Below are 18,512 nucleotides of genomic sequence, written 5' to 3' on the forward strand. Positions count from 1 at the left end.
TTGAATATATACACATACTCTTATACAGAGATATGTTATACCAAATACTACTGATATCATTTCAGAGAACAACTTGCTTTGTTTTTACCCACATCAGTTTAGATAAAATATGGTGCACTTGTATAAATTAAACCAGTAATAGACAGCATAAAGAAATTAGAATTGGCTACCACAGTATTAATAATTGTAGGAGCTACTGTATGTTATTGTTGTTAGTAGGCCTATTTAGTTGTTTCACTAATAAGTATTTTTTTATTATTATTATTATAGATGTTTGCTTTATTTCAATTAGATTTTTGCTAGTGTTTTCTTTTGCTAGATATTTGTTTAGTGTAATTATTTTTTCTTGATTAGTATATTTAGCTTTGGCGTAAATAAGTATTTTTGATTTTTTTGTTTCTGAATTTGGTAACACTGTGGACACCCGAGGTTATATATGTAGGTAGGCAGGTATAGGACCAGCATGTACCTGGGTGGGCTTATGTTTTTTTTATCAGAGCATTTTTATTTATCATTGTTGTAGGTCTATGGTACGATGGTACGACGGAGTATTAGGGCCACATTGAGAAAAAAATAAAATCAGAGATTTAGGGAATAAAGTCGGAAATGTACGAGAAAAAAATTAATAGTATTATGAGAATAAAGTCATAATATTAGTTTATATATGTATAGTAGTAGTAATTCTACTTGTTATTTTCTTTTTTCTCGTAAAGTTGTCACTTCATTCCCGAAATCTTAGATTTGTTTTTCCCTCAATGTGGCCCCATACCTCACTGCAAATGTTTTGCGGCTCCAGACAGATTTTTTTTTTTTTTTTTTGCCTAAAATGGCTCTTTTGATAGTAAAGGTTGCTGACCCCTGCTCTAGTGTAATGGCAATAACTGTATACAATTACTTAAGTATTATTATAATAGAAATAACTCTAAATTGAATATATACACATACTCCTATGCAGAGATATGTTATACCAAATACTACTGATATCATTTCAGAGAACATTGTACAAACAGTTAAAAATTGGACTTCAGAACCTTGAGACAAGTGAGAAGTTGACTTTGTAAAATAGGCTACAATTTAGACTCTCGGTTGTACTAACTTATCCCTCTGTGTTTATTATAAACAAGGTGAACTAAACACTGAAGTTAACAGGGAATGAGAACAAGCAATTTCAAATTGTTTCGCGTCATATGACGTAGATCAACCATAGAACCAGATTGAATAGAAGAGGAGGTGAGTTCAAATCCATGTTCATACACATATAACTGTCCTGTTGTGAGTTTCTACATCATTTTATTACACTAATACAGTATATTAACAGATGTGGCAACATCTGTCTGAACAGCTTGACTAGCTTATTTTTTTATATTTGAATGTTTTAGTCTAAACCAGGGGTCAGCAACCTTTAGTCTTTAGCTCCTCTCCAGTGGCTCCCTGTGGATTTATAAAAAAATTAGTGGAAATCAATAACTGTTTTTTTTGTTTACATTTTCATTTTTATTTATCATTGTTGTAGGTCTAATGTACGGCGGTACGACGCAGTATTAGGGCCACATTGAGGGGAAAAAAATAAATCTGAGATTTCGAGAATAAAGTCATAATATTATGAGAATAAAGTCGTAATATTAGTATATATATGTATAGTAGTATAGTAGTAGTAATTTTACGTGTTATTTTTTTTCGTAAAGTTGTGACTTTATTCTCGTAATATTATGACTTTTTCTTGTAAAGTTATGACTTTTTTCTCGTAATATTATGACTTTTTCTCGTAAAGTTGTGAGGTTATTCTCGTAATATTACGACTTTTTTTCTCGTAATATTATGACTTTTTCTCGTAAAGTTATGACTTTATTTTCGTAACATTATGACTTTTTCTCGTAAAGTTGTGACTTTATTCTCGTAATATTACGACTTTTTTTCTCGTAATATTATGACTTTATTCTCGTAATATTATGACTTTTTCTCGTAAAGTTGTGACTTTATTCTCGTAATATTAAGATTTTTTTTCTCGTAAAGTTGTGACTTTATTCTCGTAATATTACGACTTTTTTTCTCGTAATATTATGACTTTTTCTCGTAAATTTTATGACTTTATTCTTGTAATATTACTATTTTTTTTCTTGTAAAGTTGTGACTTTATTCTCGTAATATTACGACTTTTTTTCTCGTAATATAACGACTTCTTTCTCGTAAAGTTATGACTTTATTCTCGTAATATTCTGACTTTTTTTCGTAAAATTTTTACTTTATTCTCGTAATATTACGACTTCTTTTTCTTGTAAAGTTATGACTTTACTCTCAACATCTAAATTGTTTCCCCCTCAATGTGGCCCCATACCTCACTGCAAATGTTATTATTTTATTGTTTTTTGCCTAAATTGTCTCTTTTGATAATAAAGGTTGCTGACCCCTGTATTAAGATAATTATTATAATTGATTTACTTAAATATTATTATATTCATTATGTATTTATGAACAACAGCTGCAGGTTGCTGACCCCTGTATTAAGATAATTAGTATTATTTATTTACTTAAATATTATTATATTAATTATGTATTTATGAACAGTAGCTGCAGGTTGCTGAGCCCTGTATTAAGATAATTATTATGATGTATTTATGAACAGTAGCTGCAGGTTGCTGAGCCCTGTATTAAGATAATTATTATGATGTATTTATGAACAGTAGCTGCAGGTTGCTGAGCCCTGTATTAAGATAATTATTATTATGTATTTATGAACAGTAGCTGCAGGTTGCTGAGCCCTGTATTAAGATAATTATTGTAATGTATTTATGAACAGTAGCTGCAGGTTGCTGAGCCCTGTATTAAGATAATTATTGTAATGTATTTATGAACAGTAGCTGCAGGTTGCTGAGCCCTGTATTAAGATAATTATTATAATGTATTTATGAACAGTAGCTGCAGGTTGCTGACCCCTGTATTAAGATAATTAGTAATATGTATTTATGAACAGTAGCTGCAGGTTGCTGACCCCTGTATTAAGATAATTAGTAATATGTATTTATGAACAGTAGCTGCAGGTTGCTGAGCCCTGTATTAAGATAATTAGTATTATTTATTTACTTATATATTGTTATATTAATTATGTATTTATGAACAGTAGCTGCAGGTTGCTGAGCCCTGTATTAAGATAATTATTATGATGTATTTATGAACAGTAGCTGCAGGTTGCTGAGCCCTTCATGTCTGAAGAGAATGAACACTGCAGACTGCCCGGCCGCCATCTTAGCTGTACCGCGGCTCTCTCTCAGCAGTCAGCAGTCAGCGTGTGATCTGATCTATGTTCTGTGTGTTGTATTTCTACTGAGGTCAAACTCTCAGTCTAACAGCCACCAACCACCAACCATCAACCACCAGAGAGCGGCTACCCAGCAGGTAACCCTCTACTCCTCTCTGTACACACGTTATCTAAACAGTTTACTGCATGTATTACCGTGCACCGTGTTGATACGCGGCAGCGTGCGAACAACGCGTTAAACCGTGATGTGTGAAACGGAACCGTTGAAGTCTGCACGGTCCCGTTTGAATGACAGCCTGGTGTTGTTAGCGCCATGCTAGCTAGCTTAGCATGCTAGTTAGCTTAGCGTTAGCCGCGCTCGGTAGCCTGCTAGTTTATCATCCGCGTTAGCCACGTGTTCATAAATTACACTAAAACATGTTGTGCATTATTAGCGTTTACCATATATACCCGTAAAGGTGTTTTTAACCCGTCAACTGGTGGCCGGATGCTCGGAGGCTGTTATGGCGCTAGTTAGCTTTAGCTAGCGGCCTTAAAGGAGGCAACGTAACGTCAGAGAGCCAACATGAGACCAAACAGTGTTATGAGATAACTGCACTAATACACTCATAACTCTCATACTGTGAAGGCTGGGGTTACTATACATCGGTGTTAACATCAGCTAAATGGTGTGATCCATCTGTTGAACATAACTGTTTCTTAAGATAAGATAAGATAAGATCAGATGTAACTTTATCAATCCAGAAGGAAATTCTTGTGCCAGAGATTACTCAAAAATACAACAAGTTCAAGAGTATAAGTAAATAAGTACTAATTTCTAGCACCAGTGCCTAATAGAATAACAAACAATTAAGTAAGATACATTTAGTAAAATGAGTAAATAATAAGTCAAATAAAAAAGGTAAAGTAAGCTAACAAACAGAAAAATAAGTAATATTGCACACAATGAACAGTGATATTACACATGAGGATGTAAAAAGTAGTATTGCACATGATATTGATATATTTGTGTTTCTTATCGCAATGTGTGGGATTAGTTAGTTATCACAGTGTTGTGGTCCTGTTTTTAACCAAAACTGCTGTTATTTCCACGTGATGTGTAACCTCACTTTCTGTGTTAACTGGACTAATAGTCTAATAGACCTTTGAAGCAGGTATGCTTCACAATAGCAGTTCATTCAATCAATAGAAATGGAAAATTCCCCTACATATAAATATACTTTTAATTGATGTTTATGACTTTTTATAGCAATCCCTTGTTTTAAATTTCATTATTGTTGACTTTTTGTATAAAAGTCTTATGTTTAACATTTTATTTTGGCTTATGTTTTTATTCTGTATTGTTTTTATCTTGATGTTTGCACTATTTTAACTTATTTAAAGCACTTTGTAACTATGTTTGGAAAGGTGCTATACAAAGAAAGTTTATTATTATTATTTTTAATATTATAATAGACAAATAACCCTTATACTATAAACCAGGGGTGCACACACTTTTTCAGCATGCGAGCTACTTATAAAATGACCAAGTCAAAATGATCTACCTACTATAAAAATGCAAAACATATATTTATTTATAAATATATTGAGTATTCTTTATATGTACAATATATGTTGGTGTACCTTGCATAACTGCATGAACCCATATTGTACAATATAACTCTGTACATTTTGTCATTACCTTACTCTGATGACTTGCACTGAATGGAATCAGCCAGGGATGCATAGTCCGGACAGTAGCTGCTGATAGCCAGCCTCAAGCACACTTCCAAATGATCATCAGTCAAGGTGGAACGGTATTTGGACTTAATAATCTTCATGTGGCAAAAGGCTGACTCGCATAAATAAGTGGAGCCGAATAATGCAGTCAAGGAGGTAGCACATTTCCTCATGTTGGGGTACTTTTCCTCTGTGAGTAAGTTCCAGAACTTTTTTTTTTTTTAATGCCATGCGATCTACCCACACTACCTTTGCGATCGACCGGTAGATCGCGATCGACATATTGGGCACCCCTGCTATAAACGTTGTGGTTCCTATAAATCGTTACCTAACCCTGACAGCTTAACATCAGCTGAATTATTTGTTCTATTTGTCATCTGTTGATCATAACTGTTTCTTAGCACAATCTGTGGGATTAAGATAAAATAAGATGAACCTTTTATTAAATTCAGGTGTCAAAGCAGCAACATCAGCAAACAAAGTGAAACAAAGGAGAGGTAAAGGTATACAAAAATGATAATAACAGGAATAGAGATATAAAAGATACAGAATGAATGGGTGAACATAGTGTGTGAAGTTCGTCAATAAATAAATAAATGTAATATGTACATATGTGCAGTCTATAAAGTGGTATATAGGATGTGTAGTGTAAAGTGCACCAGTGGTACAGTGTTGTGGTCCTGTTTTTAACCAAAACTGCTATTTCCACGTGATGTGTAACCTCACTTTCTGTTTTTTGTTTCTGCCTTGTTTTTTAATTGCATCTAGGAAGGTTTTGTCGTGAGTTGCCTGTTGAGAGCACCCAGTATACCAGGCAGGATGGAGTCGGGTATTTTGAACATAGAGGAGATAGTGATGGGAGGGTTGCCAGATCCACCTCCTGAAGCTCCCCCTGCAAAGCCAGCAGTACCATACAAACCCGTCATTTTGAATGGACCTCCTGCACCAGCCGTTCAATCCTGTAAGTGGTATAATGGTCACAACTGTTTAACGCCATTTGCTGAAAAGTCACTGAAAGATTAACTTTGTCTTTGCATGATCTCCTCCTGTCCCTCCAGACCAGCATGAAAACCTGCAGTGTTTCCAGTGCTTCATCACCTTCTGCAGTGCCAAAGCCAAGGAAAGGCATATGAAGAAGAGCCACCGGGAAGAGTACAAGCAGCAGCTTCAGCAGGTACACTTCACAATAGCAGTTCATTCAATCAATAGAAATGGAAAATTCCCCTACATATAAATATACTTTTAATTGATGTTTATGACTGATTTTCATAAGCAATCTGTTGTCAACCCTACGTGATGATGATGATGATGACACTGCGTTTTATGATCTTTATGTTGTTTTCCTGTGCTTGCAAGTACTCAAATAGTTAATGAAACAGGATTTTGTTATGCTTTAGGCATACATTATTTTCTAGTAATTTTCCCACACTAAATTAAAGGTACAATTTGTCATAGTCTTTTATCCTTTATATTAGTGGAAAGTTAATGGCATTGTAGTGCAAGAAAACATGAGCTTGTGTTTTGAGTAAGTTATTTAGTGAAATTGAGATTTGTGTTTATTTAAATGTGTATATATATATTGAGTTAAGCTTCATTTTACTTCAATTCAATTTCTACATTGTTACTGTTTCAGTTATGAGTCACCCAAGACAAACTCCTGCACCTCAATTTTCCTTGGCGAATAAAGTGAATCTGATAAACTTGGGTTTAACATTTTACAAGTAGTTCTTGGTCTGGAATTATTTTAACTTTGGCCCTTCTTTTATTTCTTCACAGGGAAACACATTGTTCACGTGCTATGTGTGTGACCGATCATTTCTGTCATCTGAGGAACTGACACAGCACCAGCCAACACACAGCAAGGACGCCAAACCCTTCAAATGCGTGCACTGCCAGGAGTGCTTTAAAACGTTCTCTGAAGTGAGTATAATGTTTGTGCTTGAAAATAATTGGCCCTGGCAGTATTAAAACTAAATGCCACCATGAATGCCAAAACCAAGAATTACCTCCTTCTGGTTCATACTAAATGTTTTTTCTTTTACGTCTCAACTTTGCAGCTAACAGCCCACAGAAGACAGGTGTGTCCAGAGAAACAGATGATATGTAAAGATTGCAATGAAACCTTCCGAAGTGCTGGACTGTTGCGTACTCATCGCCTGACCCAGCATCCCCGCCCAGAGGTAGAGGCCGCAGAACAGCCGGAGGACTCTACGAAAACCCACCGCTGTAAGAAGTGTGGTAATGGCTTTGAAACAGAACCAGAGCTGATAGCGCACCAGGAGAAGTACCCCGAAGGGCAGCAGTGCAACGGCAGCGCTTCATCCGTCAAGAAACGAGGACGGCCTGCCAAAGCTGAAGACCCGGCAGCTGCTGAGAAAAAGGGAAAGCGGAAAAAGAAGGACGAGGCAGAAGCGCCCGAGGAGGCGGTGGTGAAGGCCAGCAGCACATCAGAGCCGGCTGCACCTCCAGCAGAGGAAAAAGGAAAAGCAGGTGGAGCAAAGCGTGGCCGTCCTCCTAAAGCAGCAGTGAAATCAGAAACGGAAGATACGAAGAGTCCTGAGGATGACAGTCTGGCTGCAGCAAAAGAGAAGAAACCTAAAGCGGACGCCGCTCCTCCGGCTCGTCAGCACCCCTGTCCTGAATGTGACCTCGCGTTCCCTGGATTGATTCAGCTCCGTGCTCACAAGAAGGAGAAACACGCCCCACGGAAAGCCCATCCCTGCGAAGAATGTGAAGAGAGCTTTGCCCGTCCCGAGCAGCTGGACGCCCACATGTCACGGGCTCACGCCGTGGGCCGCCTCGCCTGCCCAACCTGCGGGAAGAGCTTCGGCCGCGAGCGCACCTTGAAAGCTCACCAGAAAAGCCACCCGGAGGAAAAGCCTGAAAACCCAAGTGCAAAGAGATAATTGAGACATGAGGACCTTGCAGAAAGTGTATGGTTTTTGAAGATTTTAGTCAGGAATTGTCTTTTTTTTCTCTTTTAGCTGATGCTCCTGATGATGCTTCAGAGTTTGGAATGGTTTTAAAAATAATGTTTTAGCAAGTTTTGGTTTTGAAGTTGAGTTTGATTATGAACTGTTGAAATTTTGGATAAACAGACGCATCTCTTAAATTGACTAACCAAATGTAATCTATTACACCCTTTGCCACAAAACATAGTTTATTTGTTAAAAAAAAAAAAAAAAAACTGTTTTGATTAATTTTTTTAATGATTTGTTTCCGTTTTTTAAGCTTGAAATGCGTGTGGTGTGAATTTATTAGTCTTGAGTTCAACTCACTGTGGTAAAAAAGGTTTGTTTTTTTATGTTTTTTTCCTCTTTTTTTTCAAAACAAATTGGGTAAGTACATATTTTAAAGCAAATTAGATGCCTAGTAGAGATACTATGTTTGAATGTTTAGACAGTTTGTCAAAAGAAATGTTTTATGTACAGCTTCTGGTTCATATTGTGCATTTTTTTACTTTTAATATTTTGATTATGTTCCTCTAAATTATGTCTCATTGAGGAAGAATTTTGAAATAACATGATTATGTTCTGCTAAAAAAAATTGATTTTGGCTTAGTGCTCCAGATTCAATGTGGAGTGTTTGGCATGTGGGCAGAAATGATCCACTATAATCCTGATTTGTCTATGGTAAAAATTATTTCTTTTAATTTTTCACCTATTAGAATGATATTTCATGTCTTAAGACATTTCTTACATGGAACTCATGACTCTTTAATGCCTTAGAGTCCCATCAGAAACTGTGTATATCATGTGTTTTTCACTGATTGGATTGTTTCTCTCCCCACTGCAATGTGTCTGGACACTGCAAAAATGTAATAAAACATGCTATCCCAAGGGAGGCTGCTGAAGAAATAACTTGCCTTTTCGTCTTTGTTCTCACATCTAATGCAGAGTCACAAGATTCAGATGTTCGCTGTTTGCTAAGCGAGAAACTATTAGAACGATTGAATATGGAACATTTCATCCAGGAACACCAATCTAGCTGTCCTCCCTTTATAGTTTAGGACATGCTGTTATCTTGTGTCTCTTCTTTAGTATCTACAAAATGGCCAAAGTTAATGATCCATGAAATATGTGCTGATGATAATATCTAGTAATTTTCTAAACCACTTTTTTTTTTTAATACTTTGCAGCTATAGCCATGATTTCTTAGTTTTTTTGTTTGCTAGCAAGTTTTTGGAGACATAAATCATAAGAAACACAGTGCCTGCGTATACCACATACCCATGGTATGTCAGTGGCCCTTTGATTTAGGTTCGATTTTGACTTTTACGACAAATGGCCACTAATAGTTATCAGTAGTATTAATCAAATAATATAATAAGTGATAATATAACACAATAAGTACTTTTACTTTGGATACTTTCAGTATTTTTTGCAGATAGTGTGATAGTAATAACAGTATAAAATGACTGAAGTATTACCTGTAAAATTGGAATCAAAACGGAAAGTCCTCATCATGCATGATGGCAACTGTCAGACTGTATGTTGATATATCTGTTTTATTAAAGGGGAAACTATCAAACACGTGTTTGTAGGTTGTTTTCATGCAACTTCTTTTTGGGTTAATTTACAGAAAAATCAGATGGCATCTGGCAGATGAGATTTACATAATTAATTTGATAATTATCTTTGCAAAATATCATATACATAAAATGATATGGCTAAAAAGAATACCCTCCTTTTTCCATTTTTAGATGCAAAAAAAAAAAAATCCTTGTGTGTGTACTTGGCAAATAAATGTGCTTGTGGTGTAATACCACTCCGGACCACCAGGGGTGCACTATCTTCCAACACTCCTCTCCTCTCCTCTCTCTGGTTGGTGCTTCATTTGTTTTTCCTCATTTCCAGCTCTCCTTTATGAGCGGGTTATGTTGGGCTATGTCTCCTCTCTTTATACAAACATGGACTATATGAGCCAGCTAATCTCCTAATTATTGACGCTCTATTTTCACATCGAGTAGGAGAAGCTTTTGGGTTATTTTTCCTTCACATTTCGCTTCTCGTTTGCCTTTTTTTTAGGATGACAAGCTAACAGCGAGCTTGTTTTGTGAAGCCACGCTGTGAACATCATCACTGTAGTTCCTCCCACCAGGTGAGCTGAGGTGCCCGACGGAGCGTATTAAGGTGCGGCACACATGAATTCACAAGGAAAAGTTGTTGGGCTAGCTCTATAAAAAATATAAGAAGGAAGAAAACCCGAGGAGTCACCACAGATGTAGTCACCTGACAGGTAAGACGAAATGTCACTGTTCAATTTAGTGTCTTAAAGGTCCCATATTATAAAAAAGTGAGATTTTCATGTTTTTTTTATTATAAAGCAGGCTTAAGTCCTATATAAATACTGTGAAAGTATTGAAACATTCATTCCACAGGGAAACACACACACAGCCCGTATTCAAAAACTCTGCATTTGAAACAAGCTGTCAGGATTTCTGCCTATTCGTGATGTCACAAATATACAATATTTAGACCTTTTACGCAATTTTAAACGTAAATATTCTAATTGTGTCCCAGTTTATTCCTGGTTGCAGTGTGTATGTGAATGTCATCAGCTGACAAGAAGTACATATGGACCCAAGCTGTTGCCTAGCAACGCAATTCTGTTGCAATTCCGTCAAAATGCGCTAAAACGGAGCGTTTCAGACAGAGCGTAAATACAGGCATATTCAGGCTGACAGTATGAGGAAAATAAAGTTTTTTTTTTAAACATTACAGCATGTAAACATGTTCTAGTAGAAATATAAAATGACCTGAAAACCTGAAAATGAGCACGATATGGGACCTTTAAACTTGAACTCTATATATAACACCTGCCTCTCTGTGTGTGTTTCATTACTTGTTGTGACTCCTCAGCCAGCAGCCATGTCCATTGAGTACACCATTGATATCCAGCTAACGGAGTTGGGATACCCAGACATCCTCCAGCCTCTGGAGACCTCAGTGAGAGAGACACCATGTCGGTCCACATCACCCGATGTCTCCCTCTCACACAGTCACCCTCCCACCTCACTGTCAACCACACAGGTACAAAGACTGCTGGTCAGAGGCCAGCAGCAGTCAGCTGATGGTAAAGAAGCAGGTGCAGCAAAACAACCCACAGTGGTTTCACCTCTGTCAGAGACTTGTACAACCTTAAGTCCTGCTGAACAAGCTGTCAAAGAAGACACTCTCGAGTGTCCCACAGCGGCTGAAGCCGGAGGAGACCTTCCACAGCTAATAACTGAACAGGATGACGATGGAGAGAAAGATGTCGATGATGCACAAGAGGATTCAACAGAGATGCAGATTGATGTGGAGGACTCGGATGACAGTGAGGTTTCAGTGGTGTATGAGGAAGAGGAGGTCGATGAAGAGGAGGATGAGGAAGAGGAGGAGGAGGGACTAAACTATGGTATGACTCTCATTCACTTTCACTCTCATAAGGACATAGTAGTGTATTGTTTACAGTTTGTAAGTTTTAGTTGAATTGCCATAATTTAAGATACAATATGTTTTAAATCTTTTTTTATTTTTATTTTTATTTAACCTTTATTTAACCAGGTAGTACTCATTGAGATTAAGAATCTCTTTGGGCCGTGATGGGAGACTTCAGAGAGAAAGCGTTCCTATTGAGCGTTCCTATTGGCTGTGCTCACAGACTCTCATTTTACAGCTAAACAGTACACCACAAGATGTTTCTAAAAAACATTTGAGGCGAGAAATAGGCAGTAACAGAATATTGATTCATATTTGATCAGCGCTGTCTAGTTCGACCGTTTGATCGGAGTTTGCGAGTGATTGACAGCTGCTCAGTGACGGCAGACTCCAGAGGCCTGTACTAGTACGAAGCGAGTTCAACATACCCGGGGTAGTTTCTTGTTATCTGGCTTAACTAACCCTAACAAACGAGATCTCGCTGAGCGGTCCTATACGACGCTGGTTATCAACTCAGTAAATCAACCCAGGGTTTCTCAGTCTGGATATGAGCGTGTTCACATGAAAGGGCGGCACATTTTACAAACCAAATGCAGACTATATTATCAGACAAATACGAAAGAATTTAAACACACAATCCAGACTAAAAGTAACACAGTAAAAGTTGCCAAATGCCTGAAGGACAGCTGGCAAAAGAACAAAGAGAGAGAGAGAGAGATGTGCTACGAGCAGATCAGCTGTTTGGCGATCATCAGAGCAGAGAAGAAATTAGTGGTAACGTTGTCTTGTGTTATTAAATATACAGCGTCTCTCTCTCACACACACACACACACACACACACACGTGCAAACACACACACACACACGCACATACACATACACACACACACGCACTGACTGGGCTGTTCAGGCCCGGGGACAGGTGTAATGGGCACTGCAGCATTTTTCTAGCCAAAAAACAAACTCTAGTTCTTTTCATTTTGAATTACTGGTATGTTTTATAGTTGTGATGTTGCTTGAGGAAGAGTATAGGGCATTTTTTGACAGATACACACACAGACAGACCTGTTAAATGTCAGGTTTAGTCGCACTCTACAGATTTTTGGTCGCATATGCAAAACTGTGGTACCGTCTGACTTCCGTTTCTCCTTATGTAGTGTTATTATGGTAAGGATGGTGAACTGCGTTACCACGATTTTGCACTCGGTGGCTCACGTTACAGCAGTCTTGGAAAGGGAGGAGTGAGCGGAGGGGTACTCAGTTGGTTGCAATTTGCAACCACACCACTAGATGCTGCCTAATCCTACGCACTGTACTTTTAATCCCACATACACTATCCTGCTGCCGGAAAGCACCAAATGTGTGTTCATCCACTGCTGAAAATAGACCCCTACAAATGCACCGTTTACTGCTGCTTAAAGCAGGGTTGACGATGTTCTCCAGTATACACTATTTGCTATATTGATTGAAATGATCTTTACACCCCGACAGCGATCCATTACTTATGAGCTCTGAAAAAGGACCGGAAAAAAGCCGTAGCTGCTGTAATCCTGTAGAAACGTCTACCAATCACTGCGTTGCCTTGGAAGGAGCCCGAGGGGAAGGGGTGGGTTTAGACGGAGCTCCTGAGGCGAAGCTACTTTCAAATTATGCTAGCTTTCCAACATCGTTGACCCGATCTTTAAGTAGCGTTTGCTAAAAACAACAGTGCCCTGGACTGTTTTAGTGTATACATAACAGTGTAAATTTGTGACGTGTTTTTAAAGATCTATTATGCAGTAGGAATGAATGGGCTTGGGGCTGAGTGGGTTGGAAAATTGTTGGTTTTGGTATTGTCATGGGATTTATTTACAATAACAAAATATAGTATATCGCCAGCCTTAGCTTTTATAACAGATATAAGGTGGCCCCAAATGTACGCTGATATGTCGATCCATAATTACTTCTAATGATTATCTCTTTCAGTTTTTTTCTCCTGCATCTCCAATCTAACTTCGATCCGTTGGCACACTTTTAATTGCCTTCTTCTCCACAGAGTCGAGTCATTCAGGCAACTACCCCTGCAGCGTCTGTGACCTCCAGCTGCCCTCCAAATTCAAGCTCCAGGACCACATGAATCTGCACACCGGAGCGCGCCCGTACTGCTGTGCCGAATGCGGGAAGCGCTTCTGCCAGATTTACAACTACCGCGTCCACCTGCGCACGCACGCCACCAAGACCAAAGTGGATCGCCTCCAGTGCCGCATATGTCTGAAGAGCTTCGCATCGCAGGACGATCTGAAAGTCCACCTGTCGAGAACTCATTTTGAGAATGAGTTTTACGAGTGTGACCTGTGCAAACGTGTTTTCACTTGCCTGAAGGTGTGTGAATTTCACGTGCAGTCGCACAAATGTAAGCTGGATCTCGTATGCGATAAATGTGGCCGCAATTTCTCCTCTCCGAAATATCTCGCGCGCCACCGGAAGACGACGTGCCATCGCAATTTTAAATGCACAGACTGCCCGATGACCTTCACGAAGAAGAACGCCCTCCTGAGACACAGCTTCTCCCATCTCGGTTTGTTGCCTTACACCTGCATACGATGCCGCTGCCACTTCCGCCTGGCGAGGCTGTACCGCAAGCACAAGTGTGAACCCGAGCGCCTTCACTGCGTGGCGTGTCTGAGAGAGTTTCTCAGCCAGGAGGACTTCCAGCAGCACAAAAAGGACACCGGCTGCTGGGGCAACCAAGAGCCCAAAGGGGACGAGATCAGGTGTTTGGAGTGTGGGCAGAGATTTGACACGTCTGATGAGCTGAAGAAACATGCCGGCGCTCACCAGAGGGTGCTGAAGTGTGCCGAGTGTGGGAAGGGTTTCCGGTCGGCCTTGCTGTTAATGTCCCACATGGGCGGTCACGCCGGCAACTCGCCCTGCCTTTGTCAAAGCTGCGGAGTGGGCTTCCCCCACCAGCAGAACTATGACAGCCACCTCAAGACCTGTGGAAAGACACCCCAGCCTGCGGTAAGTGTGGGGGCATTACAGTATAAGTTTAAAAGGAATATTTTTGTCTGTCTATAAAGAAACAAACATTTACATTACGCCATTTTCTTAAAGAGTAACTGAAATGCAGTATTTCACTGATTGAAAGCTTCAAATCCGTTTTACCTCTGACCACACCCAGCATCACTGAAGAGTGCTTTACACACAACAGTGTGTGTCACTGTGTCCTGTAGCACACTTGCACAATCACTGCAGCAAGGTGACGAGTTAAACTACTAGAAGGCGGCAAAAACAAGATTTTCAAAGGGTGTTAGGTTAATCTTTAAAGTATTACATTTTAAATTCATACCCTACCCTACATGCAGCTGTTGGTTTCCGTTCAGCATGATACAAATCAAATTTGAATTATTCAAATTTATATGAAAATGAAATTGCTGAGATATGAGATTTAAGGTCATCCTTAAAGGGATAGTTCGGGTGTTTTGAAGTGGGGTTTTATGAGTACTTGTTCATAGTCAGTGTATTACCTACAGTAGATGACGGTCGGCACGCCCCCAGTTTGGAAAAAACAGACAGGAGTACCGACACCGGAGCAAAGCAATACAACGCTGTGACTAAAATACGTTTTTCTGCCGTCCCCGTCCACAGCACTGTATTGCTTTGCTCCGGTGTTGGTCACCTACTTTAAGTAATACACCTACTATGGATAAGTACCTCATAAAACCCCACTTCAAAACACCCAAACTATCCTTTTAAGTTGTGGTTTTATCACAAAAGAGTCCCAATTACCCCATTAAAAGTGCTGGAGCAAATATTTCAAAAGTTTTAACTGCTGGACACAAGATGTCACTTACTTCACCGATGAAAATGTTGTGATGTCACAAGATCCTGCTTGCATGTACTCGCCTCAAACTGAAACACGGCGGAGAAGGTGAGCACAGAGAAACTTTCCCCTCAAAAACAGCCTTCTAATGTCAAACTCTGCATATGCATCACTCTGCAAACACCCAAGTTAAGTAACACTATGCAAAACATGTTTGAGTGGAAGGGGACTTTAAATTCATTAAACCACCAATAACAAAGACATTACAAGCCAGTTCCTGCTGGTAAATGTGATGTTAGAAGAATAACTGTGATTGAAATCTAACCTCAAGCAAGTTATAGGTCTCTCCAGCTTGATTATACTGGCATGTCACACTTGTGTTTAGTATAATTCATTGAGTGACTGGGATGTTTTTGTTGCGTTTCTCATTTTAGAGTGCTCCCAAGAAACGCCCGGCCTCGAAGAGCTCCTCGTCTGAGACAAAAAAGGTCAATGCAAAACCAGACTCATCGAATGCAACAAACACAGCCGCCACACCGGCTGCTGTTTCAAACAACCCGGCTGCTGTTTCAAACAACCCGGCTGCAGTTTCAAACAACCCGGCTGCAGTTTCAAACAGCCCCGCTGCACCAGTGAAGGATTGTCGTAGTCCAGGACTTGTGACGGAGGCGGTGTCTTCTGGCTCTGGTCCATCAGATGGATTATGGAAGCTAACCCTCAACAGACAGCCGCCTCCAGGTGTTAAACTTGTCGTGTTTCTTCCTGTGTGTGCAACACAAGCAGACGGCCTGACACTCCCTTCTGAAATCTCTCCGACACTACCAGTTCCACTTACTCAGGGCCCGCCTCAAGAGGCTTTCCCGCCTGTGAATGCCGTTCTCGGAGCGCCGCTAAACGCCCCCCTGAATTTGGTAACTGGGATCAAACGGGATCCACAGTGGGAAGCACCTCTGGATTTGTCTAAGAAGTGTAGCTTGTCTAAGTTCGTTCTGAACAACATTCCTCTTCTTCCCGTTAAAAAGGAGCTGGGAGAATTTAAAATCTCAGGAGAACAAAAGAAGAAAACAAATCCAGGAGAGACGGATACACGCACTGAAGTGAAGCAGTTTAAAGTGGATGGCATGGATTTCTCCAGTTTTAAAGTTAATACAACATCCTCTGGACTGATAATAGACATTAAGAAAGAGCCTCAGTCTCCTGGTCCTGACTGTGATCTGTGGTCATCCAGATCTTGCCAGCTGACAGAGAAAGAAATTAAGATGGAGGTTGACACTTCCCGCCCTGCTGATGTAGAGAAATAAACATTTTCATTGAGGGCAAAATAAAAAAGAATAAAATTCCATCACTGGTCACATTCCCGACTGGAGGACGTGTCTAAATCCTGCAAAGGACACACCTACTGCTGTACCCGTAGCCATGTAAACATGGAGGTGTTATTCTACAGCCAGAACGATATACTATTCAATATTGTATATATTTCTGTCTAATCAGTATATCTACCATCATACCCTTGTATGACAAAGCAGAATTTTTCTACTTTTTCCACTGTTATGAATTGACGAAATCTCGTGTATTTCTTTGTTTTTTGTTTCTTCTGTAATTTAAACAAAACATTCCCAGCTCGTGCTCATCGTGGCATTTCTTTTATTTTGGGTAAAGCTTGTGGCTTGGGCCACCGGAGCAACAAGGGTACTGTAAATGTCATGAAGCCTATGCAATATCGTGCAGGATTTCTCAAAGAATTAAAATGTTTTCCTGATTTTCTACCTATTATTTACTTGTTTTTGTGTGGAGAAATTGAATCCTTAGGATTATTAATGTGTATTAAGTCAAATGAAAACACTGGATTTCTTAGTATTTGGCTGGAAACTTGAAATGATGTGCATTTTTGTGTGAAGGCACTTGACGTTTAGTCTTATGTTGAATATTTAATGAATGCAAATAAGGGTACTGATCAATAATATGAAATTAAGTCACCTTGTTATTTACATGTGCTGAATCTTTACAGTCTGCAGGTATCTTTTGATGTTTTTTAAAAGGCAAATAAACCGTTGTACTTGATGCGAGATCAATTAATATCTTGTTTACTTCGGTTTTTTGTTCTTAATCCAAAAGATTGCCTTGTGTCTCAACTTAAACAGGGAAATCCTCGAAACACAGCCAACACATCCACAGAGTCAGGTAAGTATTTCTCTGGAAACTACAGTTCACTGATGACTTCAATCCTTTTTTTTCGTCAAGATAGATAGAGATAATTAGATTCGACAATTAAAGAAATTGACTCTCCTTTAAAATGTCTAATATCTAGCTTTCACTGAGTTATAGCCCATCATATTTAGCAGATAATTCTCATTACACAGACAGCTCTCCATATATGGAGATTTACTGTGTAGTACGCTTGCATTTCATTAGTGAGTCTAGTTATTGTGATAATGGTCCAACTGTGATGATTACATAACTTCCCTTTTAAAAATATAAAGATTCATTTGGGGAAATTACTTTTTTTTTAATCAGAAAACTTCAAATATCAAATATCACTCCACAGTCACTGATACACTTGTTTTGGGTTTGTTCTCACACAACAAACTTTTTACAAGATTTATTATTGATTATAATTTTAGAAATGTATCTCTGTCACCATAATATGCTGTTGGATTCCATAGTTTTTGCTAATTTAAAAAGTTTTTTTTTTTTACCTTGCAGCCTAAATGTTATGTTTTCTGGATCATTCGTTTCATCTTATAATATTTTGTATTGTTGTAAATCAACAGATTTATAACAATTTATCTGGTCGTTTTTTTTTCATTTACTCCATTTATTATTCTTAAACTTAACTTAAAACCTTTTTTCCATTATTATTTTTCCCATGATTATTCGAACGATTATATACCATCCTTTTTTACATGTTTATTTAATGTTTCTTTTCATGTCTCGTTTACATGTGTTTTTATGTTTTTCAAGTGAATATTACATTTTTTAATTGGAAAACTTAATAATATGCTGTTGGATTCCAAAGTTTAAAAACTTTTTTTTTTTTTTTACCTTGCAGCCTAAATGTAATTGTTTTCTGGATCATTCGTTTCATCTTATAATATTTTTTTATTATTGTTATTGTTGTAAATCAACAGATTTATAACAATTTATCAATTTATTTTCTCCATTATTATTCTTATTACATGTTTATTTTATGTTTCTTTTCATGTCTCGTTCTTCATGTGTGTTTATGTTTTTAAGTGAATATTACATTTCTTTAAGTGGAAAAAAAATCTCGCATCACGTGATTAAAGGACCCGGAAGTATAATGTTTGCCAGAC

At 38.4% G+C, this 18,512-nt stretch overlaps 2 protein-coding genes across 3 annotated transcripts; both read left to right on the forward strand.

Moving 5' to 3' along the window:
• Positions 1 to 3,190: 3,190 nt before the first annotated feature.
• Positions 3,191 to 8,835, forward strand: LOC119497567 (zinc finger protein 574-like). 2 transcript variants are annotated; one of them, XM_037785790.1, is made up of 5 exons: positions 3,191 to 3,393; positions 5,744 to 5,936; positions 6,034 to 6,149; positions 6,752 to 6,895; positions 7,033 to 8,835. In XM_037785790.1, the coding sequence occupies exons 1-5, from the start codon at positions 3,214 to 3,216 to the stop codon at positions 7,879 to 7,881; spliced, it is 1,482 nt and encodes a 493-aa protein (XP_037641718.1). In that variant the 5' UTR covers positions 3,191 to 3,213; the 3' UTR covers positions 7,882 to 8,835. The 2 variants fall into 2 exon arrangements, with proteins under 2 accessions (XP_037641718.1, XP_037641719.1); XM_037785791.1 differs by having other exon boundaries at positions 3,267 to 3,393; positions 5,748 to 5,936.
• Positions 8,836 to 9,806: 971 nt separating this feature from the next.
• wu:fe05a04 (zinc finger protein 628) lies at positions 9,807 to 17,274 on the forward strand. Its single transcript, XM_037785752.1, has 4 exons — positions 9,807 to 10,213; positions 10,837 to 11,374; positions 13,432 to 14,396; positions 15,633 to 17,274. The coding sequence occupies exons 2-4, from the start codon at positions 10,846 to 10,848 to the stop codon at positions 16,497 to 16,499; spliced, it is 2,361 nt and encodes a 786-aa protein (XP_037641680.1). The 5' UTR covers positions 9,807 to 10,213; positions 10,837 to 10,845; the 3' UTR covers positions 16,500 to 17,274.
• The last annotated feature ends 1,238 nt before the right edge of the window (positions 17,275 to 18,512 follow it).

Source organism: Sebastes umbrosus, chromosome 11, assembly GCF_015220745.1.
Source record: "Sebastes umbrosus isolate fSebUmb1 chromosome 11, fSebUmb1.pri, whole genome shotgun sequence".
NCBI classification, from domain to species: domain Eukaryota; kingdom Metazoa; phylum Chordata; class Actinopteri; order Perciformes; family Sebastidae; genus Sebastes; species Sebastes umbrosus.

Coding starts and splice junctions, on each gene's coding strand:
- LOC119497567 (XM_037785790.1), top strand. CDS start 3,214: ATGAACACTGCAGACTGCCCGGCCGCCATCTTAGCTGTACCGCGGCTC. Junction 3,394..5,743: donor AGAGAGCGGCTACCCAGCAG/GTAACCCTCTAC, acceptor AATTGCATCTAG/GAAGGTTTTGTCGTGAGTTG. Junction 5,937..6,033: donor TGCACCAGCCGTTCAATCCT/GTAAGTGGTATA, acceptor CTGTCCCTCCAG/ACCAGCATGAAAACCTGCAG.
- wu:fe05a04 (XM_037785752.1), top strand. CDS start 10,846: ATGTCCATTGAGTACACCATTGATATCCAGCTAACGGAGTTGGGATAC. Junction 11,375..13,431: donor GGAGGAGGGACTAAACTATG/GTATGACTCTCA, acceptor TCTTCTCCACAG/AGTCGAGTCATTCAGGCAAC. Junction 14,397..15,632: donor GAAAGACACCCCAGCCTGCG/GTAAGTGTGGGG, acceptor TTCTCATTTTAG/AGTGCTCCCAAGAAACGCCC.